Raw genomic sequence first — 14,208 nt, forward strand, 5'->3', positions numbered from 1 at the left:
GCCCGTACCCGTTTGCCCGGCCCAGTCGGGTGGGTTGAATAAAACGGGTAATACAACATGGGTTATCTATTGTTTTTTCATTTGGGAAAAAAGAAATCTTAGTGTATTCAATTGAGATTTTAAAGAAGTCTCATTCGGCAACGTTTTAAGGGGTTGTTTTCATTTTCAAAAAACAAAAAATTAGACAAAAACACGTTCGGTGGCCTAAAAACAGAAAATACTGAGAATGTTTTCATAAAATGAAAACAAGTTCATGTATACTTGTAGAATATGGAAAAAAGTTGTTTTCATTCTCATGGGAAACGTTTCATAAAAATAACTCACATATTTTTATTTCAAATTGTACTTCCAGACACGTTTTTATTGTTTTTGTTTTCTGAAGAAGTTTTCTAATTAATCTACCAGACACATTTTTATTTCCTGAAAATGAAAATTCGTTTTCTTGTTTTCATTTTCTGAAAATATTCTAAGAAAACGTTACTGAAAAGCCTAGGTGTATTCAATCACAATTTTATAAAAGTTTATAAGGAGGATTCGAGCTTCTGTATTTAGCATATGTGCATTTACACTCATTTAAAAAAATATTAACCATTAAATTAATCTAATTAATTTTAATAAATTCACATCATCATAATTGTATTAAACCAAAAATAACCATTTGCACCTTATTATCTATTCAATAACTCTGAAAATTGTTGTAAAGTTATTAGTGGAGACCACCTTTATGGGGCCCACGAAGAAATTAAGCAAAGTTGTTTGGAAGCTTATCACATGTACATTCACGAGCATTATCTCCTTAGCCTATGAATAAGACATTATTGTGCCTTTGCATGTACACCTCCACTTGAGAAAAGAAAAAGAGTCAAGAAGAGAGGAAGGGAAGAAGAGAAGGAAAAGAGAGTGAGTGAGTGGAGAGAAAAAGAGAGTAGAAAGAAATTCTCCAAGAGAGAAAAATCAGTGAGCCACGTATATTGTAAACACTAAAGTTGTAGCCCTATTATTTTGCATAATGGAAAAGTCACTGATGCTGCTCTCTGAGGACGTAGGCATAGCTGAACCTCGTTAAATGCGTGTCTCATCTACTTTATGTGCAACTCAATATTCTTCTCGCATAATTCCGTTCATTTTACAACAGAAATTAAAATAAAATAAAATAAAATACCCCAGCAAACAGCAACGGCCTAACCCCACAGGCCATAGCCATGGCTGCCCCTATCTCTCTCTTGATTTGGGATGACAGACTCTCAACAAGGCCTAGGAAGAGATTTTATGAAATCCGGATCTTTTTAACAAAGTACTGCAATTAAATATGCAAATTCATAAATGAAAATTAGCTGGCCATAAATACTGCATATGAAAAATCTTATATGTGGCTGCCAACCATGGAACCTAGTAAAAAAAGGGGTGTGTGTGTGTGTGAGGAAAAGAGAGTGAGGGGCGGCTATGGCTGGTAGTGAGGTGGGGGTAAGAGGTTGGGTTGGGGAAGTTAGGGGAAGATGGTTGCTACTTGCTGGGATATGTTTTTGTTTTTTATATTTTATATTTCAGAATTTTTGGATAAATATAATAAGGTTTAAAAGGTTAGGTTTAATACAATTATGTTGATGTGGACTTGTTAAAATTCATTAAATTAATTTAAAGGTTAAAATTTTTTTAAATGCGTGTAAATATACATATGCTAAATATAGAAGCTCGGGATCCCATTCTAGGTGTATTTAATCCAGACTTTGGTGTATTCAATTATGACCTTAAAATACTCCATTAAAATTTGAGTGCATTAAAGAATAATGCTAGTCTTACCACATTTTAATACCACAATTTCATACCACATGATGTGGCAGCTGATGTGTACATACTACATCATGTAAAATAATAGTTTTTGTTTTCCTAATTTTATTTATTAAAATACACTTCATTCATTTAATTGATGTGGCATATGATATGGACATGTCACATCATGTAATATAGAAATGTGAGATAAAAATGTGGTAAGTGTAGCATTACTCTTTAAAAAAAACTCATTGATTTTAAAGGAAATACAAATTGTGGTTGATTTAGATAGATTTTGATAGGGAAGATTGTTAGGTGGTGTTTTAGTTTTGTTGTGTGCAGTGGTACTCTTTTTCCTTGACTGGATTTTCCTCGTTTGGGGATTTTTTAAGTCAAGGTTTTAACGAGGCCACATAGTTGCACTATAAATTTCTAGTAATTATGGTTGATTGTAAGATGTTTATCTGTTTTGAATGAAGTTCATTTACTTTCGATTATAAAAAAAAGAAAAAGATTTTAGACCTTTTTTTTTCGTGAAGAATCTTTGCTTCTCCCCAGAAATTTTGATAAATATATTACTTTTATTCTCAAGAATAGAGTTACCACCCCTACTACCATCATCTTGTCATGAGTATCACCACCACTGCCTCGCCGCTGCCACCACTTGACATGGCCATTAATTCATTACCACCACTCTCCCCACCACCACCATTAATGCAATTATCATCCCTACCACCATCATCTCTACTACCATCACTGCCATCATTATTTCGAATTTATAGAATTTATAAAAATCTAATAAACTTTATTTGCCTTGCCTGTTGCTTCTATAGCTTGTGTGTTATATTGTAAACAGCTTAAAGGTTCTGCTACTTTTGTGATTTTTTTTTTTATAACCTTAAGTAGACCTTTAAGCAATGTTCTTGCTGAATTTATACTTTGTTAAATCTACTAGCTTTGTTCAATTTTTGCCTCCTTCCCTTGTGAATAAGTTTCAAATATATGTTTTTGTCATTGAGTTTGCAAGATTTGCTTCTGACCATACAGTAAACATTCAATTATTCCTGAGGCAGGATGGAGAAATAGGGGGAAAAAGCTTGAGATAAAGGTTGAAAATGAGTGCTGAAGCTTTGCAAGTAGCTAAGGTGTACCGCCACCTTCTCAGGGCTGTCAAGAAACACGTTGTCAAAGAAGACAGGGCGGCGAAGCATCTAACTGTCAGATCCATCTTTCATTCAGCAGAAGATTAAGCTTGCCCATAACTACACTTTTCTTCCTAGCAGTGTACACCAACAACAGGTGTTGATGTAATTTTTCAGATCAAAGTTTTTTTTCTTTTTGCAAATTGTAAGATCCCTGTGATGTTCCATTATGTTGGTTTTCTTGCTTACTTGCTCTATCCAATATTGGGATGATTTCTTTCCAATTGCAAGTATGAATTGTGTCATTTCCAGTTCATTGTCTTTGTTTGCTCTATTTACCATGTAACTTCGTTATCAAAGAAACTATATATCTCTGCATCAGAAAGTTTCTTTAAATTACTTTTTTTTATCTCCATCAAGCATCTAACTTTGTATAATGGCTATGCAGGACCTATTATTCCCTTACAACATTGCTGTGGATAGATCATATGAGATGAAAAAAGTACTTGGAAAATCAGCTGCAAGCGTGGGTCTTCAACCTTATCAGCCTTGATATTTAGTTGGGTATGATCTACATCATCCTATTCAGGCAGAGAAAATATGCCTCCAGGGAAAAATATGCCGGCATACTATTTCTGCCTTCAACGCAGTTAAATTTGCAGGAATGAGCCATCAAGTTTCCTCAAGAAGCAAAGGATATAAAGACGAAGAGGCAAATATATTGAGAGAATCGTCAAATTTTCATAGGGAAATGTATTAATAAGGAAATAAAGAAGATTAGGCATTGTGAATCATATCATACGATGATGGGAGTAATAGATCATTTAGGTAATTTAAATCCCAAATCCCTGATTAAGAACAATGTATCGTTGATGATGAAATTATTTAATAATTTTGATGTTCATGAGGGTAAAAAGAACCTCTGCTACAGATCTAGAACATAACATGTAGTAGCTGGCTGGACTCTCTCTCTCTCTCTCTCTCTCTCCAAAAATAAAAGAAGTAAACTTTTGAACCGAGCAATCACGAGCCACCTTAGAAATCTCTGCCCTTGAATTCATCTTTCTACTGCTGAACGACCAAAACAACTGTGACAATCTGCGTCCCCTTTCTCTCTTCATCTGCAAAATCATCATAATTAGATATATAAAACACAATAACAAGATGCTTTAGTTTATGATTACAAATACACAGACAGGAATCTATACCTTCGCGGAAAACTGCTAAATCTCTCTTTCCAAATCCAAAGATTTCATGGCATCCCCCACTTCTTCTATCTTCCTCTTATGTTTTTTTTGCCGCAGCTAAAATGGAAATACAAATATAAATATATGAATTGAGTACAAGGCAATCTAAAACCTGATATATATATATATATATATATATATATATATAACAAGTACAAATTTAAAGTAAGGCATCTACCATGAAAATCCGTTGGGCTAAGATCTCGTCTCTGTTCTCATGCCAGTTTGACTCCTGAGTCATCATTAGTTAAGCAATGTGATAACAGTAAAAGGCAATCAAAAAACAGAAAAACATGATGCATGCATGCATGCATGGATATATGTACATATATAGATGTATGTATATATATATGTATGTATTTAGTTCCTTTTTTTTACCTCCTCAAGCCCATACGGAAGACGTCCGGGAAGTTGATCACCACAAAATAGTGTAGCATCGGACTCACAAAGAACGCGTGACAATTGTGGGTTTGTCCTTAAGACGATCCCAGCCGAGCACTGGGTACAATTGAAGTGAAATCTGATGTGTTTAATCCCCAAATACTCCTGTATTTAAGAAAGAAATAGAGAACACCAAAGCTTTCAGAAACTAGAGCGAGCGAGCATGAGCATCCAACATTAACAAAAATAAACGAACCCTAGAACTAGAAGAAAGAGAAAGCAAGAACGAGATACGAACTGGGCAATTAAAGCTTCAAAACCCAGACGAGATTATTATAACAACCCAAGTACGTACCAAGTTGCCGGAGGATTTTTCTTTGCGGGAATTGATCTTGGTGTCTTTGGCCATGGTATTCCTACACTAGTTGCACCGAATGTTCCTAGGCTGGCCATGGTTCAAAACAACATTCTCAATCTGCAGGTTCTTAGGCTGGGCTGCCAATGCCATCACAACTATTTGGGGTATGATGAATTCCAACAGGAGGAGAGAAGGGAAGAGGTTTAAGAGTCTGGAAGGTAATTTGCGTTGCAGCAAGGTGTCACGTGTTTTAAGTTTAGCCAGTTTGATCGTTTATTTTATTTTTTGCCAAAGTCAGAAAGGGATAGTATTAGTAGGAGATTAATCCATCAAAATCTTACAAACAAGGAAAGGATTGTAGGAGATTAAGCATTATCATCAATAACATAATGGTGTATATATGGAAAAAATAAGAGTAATAAATTACATCATCTCAACGACAAGTCATGCAAATATCAGAGCCATCAATTTGAATCCGGATCCAATGTTTTCTTAATTAAACAAATCTGATGAACCAATAATATCCAAATTGGACCATTGAGGGAGTGATCACTGCTAAATCTCGAGATCATTCTTGTTATTAAGAAAATGCTAGGGAAAATCATTTTGGTGGATTAGGGTTTATTCTAGAACAAATAAAAAGTCTCAGGTTCTAGCCTAGTGAAAAAAGGTATTGATTTGTATACCAAGGTCTCACGTTCAAACGTCTATGGCATCCTAGTTGTGTGTGTGACCATCTCTTGTACTAAAAATTTTTTATTTCAACTTTAGTGTTTGGTTATGTGATAATTATTAAGGTGGTGAATTCGAACTTCGGTGCAAAAGAGCATGCACCGCCCTTAGGCATGTACCGGTCAGTGTCACTAAGGAAATTACTTGACAACACAACATTATTCCATTATATCATACATTTCAATCATTAATAAGAAATAAAGCATACACAAAGAAAAACAGAATCCATGGAATCAAATGAAATTGGTGAATTTGAAAATGTCTTTGAAACAGCTTTAAGCAACCTGATAATAACACAATAACACATATTTATTGCCCCTAACATTTTATTCCAAAACAAATATAAGGGGTAATTAAAGAATATTGGGCAATCATATTTTTAATTGGTCAAATTGGTTTAATGCTATTTTATTAACTTTAATAAATGATTTTCTATTTTTGTAGTGTGCATGTGTGTGTGTTGTGAGAAGAATAAAAAAAAACACATGCATGACTAGAAATGTCCCCTTGAAAAGAATGAATTGTATAAACAAAGATGAAGAAGAAATGGAGTACAACCAACAAAGTGAAGCATCCAATAAATTAACACATGCAAATGGGATGGAAGCAAGAAAGAATCAATTGAATTCACATGCTTGCAAACCATGATGAGTTTGATCCAAACGATGCTTAAGTTTAGAAATTCCTCCACTGCATCTTTGATCACAAAATATGCATCTCAAGTAATTTTTTTTCCCCTCTATTTCTTTTGCATACTTCTACGCAGGGTCTTTTCGATTCATAGCTATAAAACAACACCATTAATATTTTTAAGATACAAGTATGATGCATATACGACAAATTTCACATAAACAAATAAGATAACTAATATATTGGGAAAAAAATTATATGGAACTTCAAATTACAGTTGTGAAGAATTACATAGAAAAATAAAATGGCTTACTTGCAGTCAAAAGATGAAGAAAATTCTTGAAATTGACGGAGATTATCTAGTAAGGGTAGAAATTAGGGTTGTACTATACAATATATATATATATATATAAGTCTGCCTTCTCTGCCTTATCTCGTAAGGGTAGAAATTAACCAAGGGCATTTTCTGGTATTTTGAATGTTTTACCATTCTCTGCCTTTTGCTTTATATATATAGATTAAGAATTGAAATTATTAATTAAATGAGGATAATATGGTAAATTCACTTTTTTCATATTTAAAAAAAAATAAAAACAAAAAAAGATAATAAGTCCTATTTTTATGAAACATAACTACCCATATTATCTTTTCTTAATTCTAAAATTAAAACATAAAATATAAAATAAAACCAATTGGCACGTGTGAGCATGTGCCAAGGGCTAGTTACAATAAAGGTAAGAAAAAAAAAACAGAAACTTGGGTTTTTTTTAGTCATAACACTCCAAGTGAACGATGTCGTTTCATTTAAATTTTTCTAAAACACTGCAATTGAAACGACGTCGTTTTATTACAATAAACCTATTAAAAAAAAACACGCGAGTCGTCTTCCTCGCAGAGTCGCAGCCAATTTGCAGACTCGCAAAATTTATTCCGTTCAGAAGCGTCCAGATCTGGCGCGCCTTGCTCCGCTTCGCTCGGCCTGACCACGCCTTGCAACGCCTCCTCACGCCTTACCCGCACTAAACGTGCAACTCGCGAAACAGCCGACAGCCTCGGTTGATTTCCTGCCGCCTCGCTCCGAAGCGGTCGCCGACGCGCGCGAAGGCATGCCTTTGAAAACACTGGTATTGACAACAGCTCAATGTTTCTACTAGTTTTGTATTTTGTTCTTTTTTGTACCTTATGTAGATCTATAAGAAATTTTCTTGTTGAATTTGTACTTTTTAATTAGCTTTGTTCAATTTTTACTGTCTTTCCCTTATGGATAAGTTTCTTAAATATATGTTTTTGTCATGAGTTTGCAAGATTTGCTTCTGATCATGCATCAAACATTCAATTCCTGAGGCAGGGTGGAGAAATATAAAAAAAATTAGAATAAGCTCTGAGATAAAGGTTGAAAATGAGTGCTGAAGCTTTGCAAGTTGCTAAGGTGTACCGCCACCTTCTCAGAGCTGTGAAGAAACACGTTGCCAAAGAAGACAGGGCGAGGCATTTCAAAGAATACGTAACTGAAGAATTCAGGAACAACTGCAAACTGTCAGATCCATCTTCCATTCAGCAGAAGATTAAGCTTGCCCATAACTACACTTTTCTTCTTAACAGTGTGCACCATCACCAGGTACTGATATAATTCATTGCTCTGACTGATCAATGTTTTTTTCTTTTTGCAAATTGTAAAGTCCCTGTCATGTTCCATTATGTTGGTTTTCTTTCTTACGTGTCATTTCCAGTTCAATGTCTTGCTTGCTCTGTTTACCATCAGAAATTTTTTTGTTTTAAAAATAAAATCTCCATCAAGCATCTTACTTTGTATAATGGATGTGCAGGACCTATTGTTCTCTTACAACATTGCTGTGGATAGATCAGATGAGATGAAAAAAGTACTTGGAAAATCTGCTGCAAGTGTTGGTCTTCAACTTCCTGAGGTTTATGAGCCTTGATATTTAGTTGGGTATAATCTGCTACTGTTGGATATTTATCCACTATTGTTATTTGTTTTATTTAGTTAATTTGCTTCTGCTAATAATCCCTATTTGTCAGGAAACATGGTTAGTGTTTGACCTAATCTTTAGGAGAATCCCAATAGTCTAGGGTTGTTAGACGTGGGATATTTTGTTGCTTATTTTTTTTATTATTGTTCCTTGTACGGCTATTTATGCCAGTCTTTGGAGTCAATGAATAATCACATTCTCTCAGACTTTTGCACTCTTTAGCTTTCAAAGTTCTAGTTCTTAACAATTGGTATCAGAGCTCCCCACTGGGGCCTGGTTTGATAAAGCAGCAGCTTTCATCTTGCAGCAGCAACTTCATTATCAGGCTGCAAAAAGAGTGCTCCGCTATTTGAAAGGTACTGTGGATTATGGGCTGTTTTATAAGAAGGGTGAAAGCAATGAGTTTGTGGGATTTAGTGACAGTGATTATGCTGGGGATTTGGAAGATAGAAAGAGCACATCTGGTCATGTGTTCATGTTAAGTTCAGGGGCTGTTTCATGGTCTTCAAAGAAGCAGCAAGTTGTCACTTTGTCTACAACCGAAGCTGAGTTCATAGCAGCTGCTTCTTGTGCTTGTCAGGCTGTATGGTTAAGAAGAATACTTGAGGAATTATATTGCATTCAGAAGAAGCCTACACTGATATACTGTGATAACAGTTCAACGATCAAACTTTCCAAGAATCCAGTGCTGCATGGAAGAAGCAAGCACATTGATGTCAGGTTTCATTTCCTTCGTGATCTTACAAAGGCAGGCGTTGTTGATCTAGTTCATTGTCAAAGTCAAGATCAAATTGCAGACATATTGACCAAGCCTCTGAAGCTAGAAGCATTTGAGAAGCTGCGTGGTCTACTTGGAGTTTGGTCAGGTTCTACTGTAAACTGATTGCTTGAATAGCATTCAGTTTAAGGGAGGGAATGTTGGATATTTATCCGTTATTGTTATTTGTTTTATTTAGTTAATTTGCCTCTGCTAATAATCCCTATTTGTCAGGACACATGGTTAGTGTTTGACCTAATCTTTAGAAGAATCCCAATAGTCTAGGGTTGTTAGACGTGGGATATTTTGTTGCTTATTTTTCTGATTACTTGTTCCTTGTACGGCTATTTATGCCAGTCTTTGGAGTCAATGAAGAATCACATTCTCTCAAGACTTTTGCACTCTTTAGCTTTCAAAGTTCTAGTTCTTAATAGCTACATCCTATTCTGGCAGAGATAATATGCCTCCATGGAACAATGTAGCCTGTGGAATTTTGGATTTTATTCATAAATATTCAGTGCTATTTGTTTGCTGCCAACAATGGCAAAGAATAATTTGTTTGACTGGTTATCTATTTTGACCAAAAAAACAAAAACAAGTTCTACTACAGCGGCTGAATTGATCAATTGTTCTTTTTTCCTGAGAAACAAACTGAAAAATAAAACATATTGGTATGCAGGGAACTAACCAAACAGCAAGGCCTAAATCTGACACGTGTCAATCCGCACCCCACGTGGCATTACCAGAATTTGCAGTGTGCCACCTATATGTAACTGATAAGGGTTCTTCCTTCTCTTATATATCCTCTACTTCTCTTTCACTGAAAGTAAATCTAATTCTCTCGGTCCACATTATCCTTAGCACAAGCATAAGATCCTCAACCAAATTTAGCACAACTGGTCTCATCATCTTCATCATCATGGGTTCAGAAACGTTTCTAGAAGTGATATTGGCAATTATCCTGCCACCTGTTGGGGTCTTCCTCCGCTATGGCTGTGGAGTAAATTCTTTTACCCTAATGCCCAAATGCCATTCTATTTCTGTTCTTTTTTGAGTTTTGAGTTTGATTTAATTGTTAAATCATATTGTGGAAAATGCAGGTGGAGTTCTGGATTTGTTTGTTGCTGACACTGTTGGGATATATTCCGGGAATTATATATGCGTTATATGTACTGGTCGGATGATCAAGGTTTTCTGGAGGTGAAAGAATAATAATATGGCAAACGACATGTGTGGTGTGGATTAGTTTGGTTAATGTCACTTTGACTTTGTAATTCAGGATCATAATATAGTTTTCTTATAAATTTTCCTTGTGTGCTCTGTTCTTGTTCTTTATTTTTTTGATGAAGCAAGCAATTGCACACTGTAATTACATTCACTTAATGCTAATTGACACTAATGTAGAAAGTGGAAAGTCTGAAAAAATCAAGTATAATGTTCTAGTCTCGAAAACAGAAGACAGAAAACAAAAATGTTCTAGTGTGGAAACACAAAACATATGAACACAAGTCATGGATTTGTATCTTGAAATAATAATGATCAATTTGCATGATGAGTTTCAATAAAATACAACTTTCAATGCGGTATGTTTTATATTAGGAAAGGAAAATGTTCATAATTGATTTGAACATTTTGACTTATGTGGTATGTCTTATATATGTAAATGTAAGGTATTGGAGCAAACTAAACAAGCTTCTTCAAAGTAGTTCATTTGTCAGCTCTGTATGCATGACATAAGGGGAATACTTTTTATTTATGGATGCATATTTCCTAATTCCTCCATGTCTTAGTTATTATCAAGAACAAATGAGAATGAAAAATTATTGGCAGGTTTGAGTTGTGGAATGGTTGATTTTGGAAGAATCTTAACTGTAATAATTGTAAGCTGGACGTCTAAAACAAATTGTTAGCTATCATAGTGATTGCAAATTAGTAATATTTTATACAATAAATATTGTATATTGCAACCACGTCTATAATTCTGGTTGCCATTGAAGATTGACAATGAAATTTTGATAATGTTACAATTCTTTTTTATTTCATTGTGATCCATATTTGGATAGTAGAAACTGTTTTTCATCAAAATCTCTCGTCATGTATGGCATGAACAATTTTTAATAAAGAATTAACATTACAAATCATAACTTCCCGATAGCATGTAGTCATTTCCAAAATATGTCTTCCTTGAACACATCCAATTGAATTTGAATTGGATTGATGATAATTAGGGTTGAAATAATGGGTATAATGGCAAACGACAAGTGAGGTGTGGGTTTATATTTTTGGTCAATGTCACTTTGACTTTGTAATTCAGGATCTTAATTTAGTTTCCTTATAATTATCATTGTACAAGCCAATGTGATCATTTCTGGTTTTTTGTTAAGTTTTTTTCTGTCTCAAAATATAAAACAAAAAAAATGTTCTAGTGGGAAAACACAAAACATATGAACACGATGTGAAAGATCATACAAGTCATGGCTTTATACTTTGAAATAATGATGATTAGTGTGCATGATGAGTTACAATAAAATACAACTTTTGAACATTTCGACTTATGTGAGATGTTTATATTATTTAAAAACATTTTTACTTATATATAAGATGTTGGAGCGAACTAAATATGTATATCAAGCTTCTTCCAAGATGAAAGACATAAAAAGTAACCTTTTTTTATTGGGTTAATGACCTAAATGGTCCCCCAACTATCGTTCCATTATCATTTTGGTCCATCAACTAAAATTTTCAATTCAAACGTCCTTAAACTTTTTATATTGTACCAAAATCGTCCTTCCGTCAAAGTCTGTGTATTATTCCGTTAAATTGAGGGACAAAACCATATTTTTAGGTGAGTATCCTCTTCTAAAACGACTTGGCCCCTATAGTATCGCATTCCCTCTCAATTTTGTTAGAAGCTCCACCAAAACCCCCAAATTAGAACCCAAAACATAATGCTACCAGTTGCCCCAAAATTAATAATTAAAAATTAAAACTTAAAAAAATTAAAAACCAGTAAAACACCATCGTCCAATACTGTGCTTGCTAACATGGCAAGATCATCGCTTGACCCTGTTAAGATAGGAAGATTGAAAAGAAATGTAGAGCAGAGAGAAAAGAAGTAAAGTAGAGAGAGCAGAGAGAATTTCAGAGATAGAGAAGAGACTTGTTGTATTTCTCATTAAGTTCAACTGAGCACAACTACAGACTTTATATCAGCTGAGTTAAAGCCTTGTTCACGTGTTTTCTAACCTCTCTAACATCTCTAACCTTCTCTTATCAATACTAACAGTTTTTCTAAACTGCCTAACAGGTCTAACAATATCTCAACAGCTTTATTCTTCAATATTCTTACACGTGGCAGCACTAGGACAATTGATATCTTTACAGACCCGACAACCCAAGCCCAGGACCCTATCCAGCCCTACAAATTAAAACGAGCTTCTTTATTACACGCTACAAGTCTCACGACCGGGAGAAGACGACAAAGTATAGTACGGCGGCGAAGCACAAGGAGTCAAAAACGATGTCATCCCGTCGTCCACCTCTACACTCATCACCATCACAGCTACGTCTAGCAGCACCGTCGTTGCCGTCTTCACCTCTTTCTCTGCGCACGACGAATGCGTCGTCGTCTCTGCTGAGTCCAGACCCCTTCTCTCCTCCTCCTCCTCGATCGTGAACAAAACCCTTGACGACACGCCGTACAATGCATGCTGCCACTTGAACACTTCGTCCACGTCAACGTCGACGCTGCTGTGGTGCTGTGAGTGAGGCGGGTTTTTGTGGTGCTCGATTCGGGTCTGAGACTGAGACTTCGGCCGGCGCCAAATGAGGAAGAAGAGCTGGGCTACTAGGGCTGCAAGAATGGCCGCAAACACTACAGTGAGCGCAGTCCCGAGCTTGCTCAGACCACTATTCATGTGTCTTTGCGTATAACTTAATGTCTGCAAGTTGTTTGTGTAAATGACTCTTTGGGTTTTTTCAGTGTTTTAAGTTAACGGGTGTAAATGACTCTCAAAAAGTGGCATATACCTTTCAAAACTCAGTCACGTGGCCATCGCGTGATCGAAATGACGAAATCTGTCACGGAAGGACGATTTTGGTATAAAATAAAAAGTTTAAGGACGTTTGAATTGAAAATTTTAGTTGATAGACCAAAATAATAATGGAGCGATAATTGAGGGACCATTTAGGTCATTAACCCTTTTTTATTTATGGCTGCATTTCCTAATTACTCATCCCTTAGTTGGTATTAAGAACAAATGAAAAGGAAGAATTGGAAAGACAAATAGGAACATTTTTGAGTTATGGTTGTATTTCTCCTCCAACTCCCAGTTGTTATTATGAACACATGAAAATGGAAGAATATGGTTGCATCTCCTAGTTGTTACAAGATGACTAACAATTTTAAAAATGAGAGGTAGATCTAAATTTGTATAATAGAAATTGTTTTTCATCAAAAGCTCTCTAAGTGGAAGAGGCCCAAATCCTTTTGCCTATTCAAGGAATCTTTCGGGTTCATCCACCTATCCCTTTCAGTACATTTCTCTTCCCCTCTCACGAACTCTTTAACCCTAAACCCTTCCTTTTCCCTAGGATTTTCTTGGTTGTCTCCTGGTTTGTTGCTGATGTTCATCTCCTACAACTCATCCTCAAATCTGAGTTTTTGCTCTGGAGGAGTGGGCTCTGTAGTTTAATGGTCAATTTAGACCAATCCATGGATCGTTTGAGCTTGATGCATGGTGGTGGCTTGCTTCCCCGAATACACGCTCTTCAGATCTCCTTTGTAGGTTCTCATGGACCTTCTTCTACTGGCGGCGACGACAAATTGGGTAGCAGCAGCGAATGCTTAATTCTTAGGTGAGATTTTAGGATTTTTTTTGTTGTGTTGGGCCTAATTTATGTGTATTATAGTTGGGCTTTTATTTTGTTTTATTGTGCTTTTGTTTTATTGTTATGTTTGTTGTGTTGGGCTTATTTGTAACATTCTAAGGAAATGAAATCTTTATTCCCTCGGAAAAAAAAAATATATATTCAAGGAAACTTTCCCTTCATTGCAACGAACTGAGACACCAACTATTGACTTTCACTTTCGGTGATACTTTTTTTGGGCACCAAATATGAAGGACAATGTATAAGTGGAAAACTCTTGAGAAGTCAAAGTACAATGTTCAAGTCTCAAAAACAAAAACAAAATGTGAAC

General features: G+C 35.4%; 2 protein-coding genes and 1 pseudogene across 3 annotated transcripts; all 3 read left to right on the forward strand.

Moving 5' to 3' along the window:
- Window positions 1–2,885: 2,885 nt before the first annotated feature.
- Window positions 2,886–3,465, forward strand: LOC117617175 (annotated as a pseudogene).
- A 3,679-nt stretch (window positions 3,466–7,144) lies between these two features.
- Window positions 7,145–8,455, forward strand: LOC117620091. 2 transcript variants are annotated; one of them, XM_034350194.1, is made up of 3 exons: window positions 7,145–7,384; window positions 7,609–7,878; window positions 8,087–8,455. In XM_034350194.1, the coding sequence occupies exons 2-3, from the start codon at window positions 7,660–7,662 to the stop codon at window positions 8,198–8,200; spliced, it is 333 nt and encodes a 110-aa protein (XP_034206085.1). In that variant the 5' UTR covers window positions 7,145–7,384; window positions 7,609–7,659; the 3' UTR covers window positions 8,201–8,455. The 2 variants fall into 2 exon arrangements, with proteins under 2 accessions (XP_034206085.1, XP_034206086.1); XM_034350195.1 differs by lacking the exon at window positions 7,145–7,384 and having other exon boundaries at window positions 7,592–7,878.
- A 1,257-nt stretch (window positions 8,456–9,712) lies between these two features.
- Window positions 9,713–10,328, forward strand: LOC117620092 (low temperature-induced protein lt101.2). The gene is made up of 2 exons (XM_034350196.1): window positions 9,713–10,008; window positions 10,109–10,328. Exons 1-2 carry the CDS (start codon window positions 9,928–9,930, stop codon window positions 10,190–10,192), a joined length of 165 nt encoding a protein of 54 aa, XP_034206087.1. The 5' UTR covers window positions 9,713–9,927; the 3' UTR covers window positions 10,193–10,328.
- The last annotated feature ends 3,880 nt before the right edge of the window (window positions 10,329–14,208 follow it).

This window comes from Prunus dulcis, chromosome 2 (genome assembly GCF_902201215.1).
Source record: "Prunus dulcis chromosome 2, ALMONDv2, whole genome shotgun sequence".
NCBI classification, from domain to species: Eukaryota; Viridiplantae; Streptophyta; class Magnoliopsida; order Rosales; family Rosaceae; genus Prunus; species Prunus dulcis.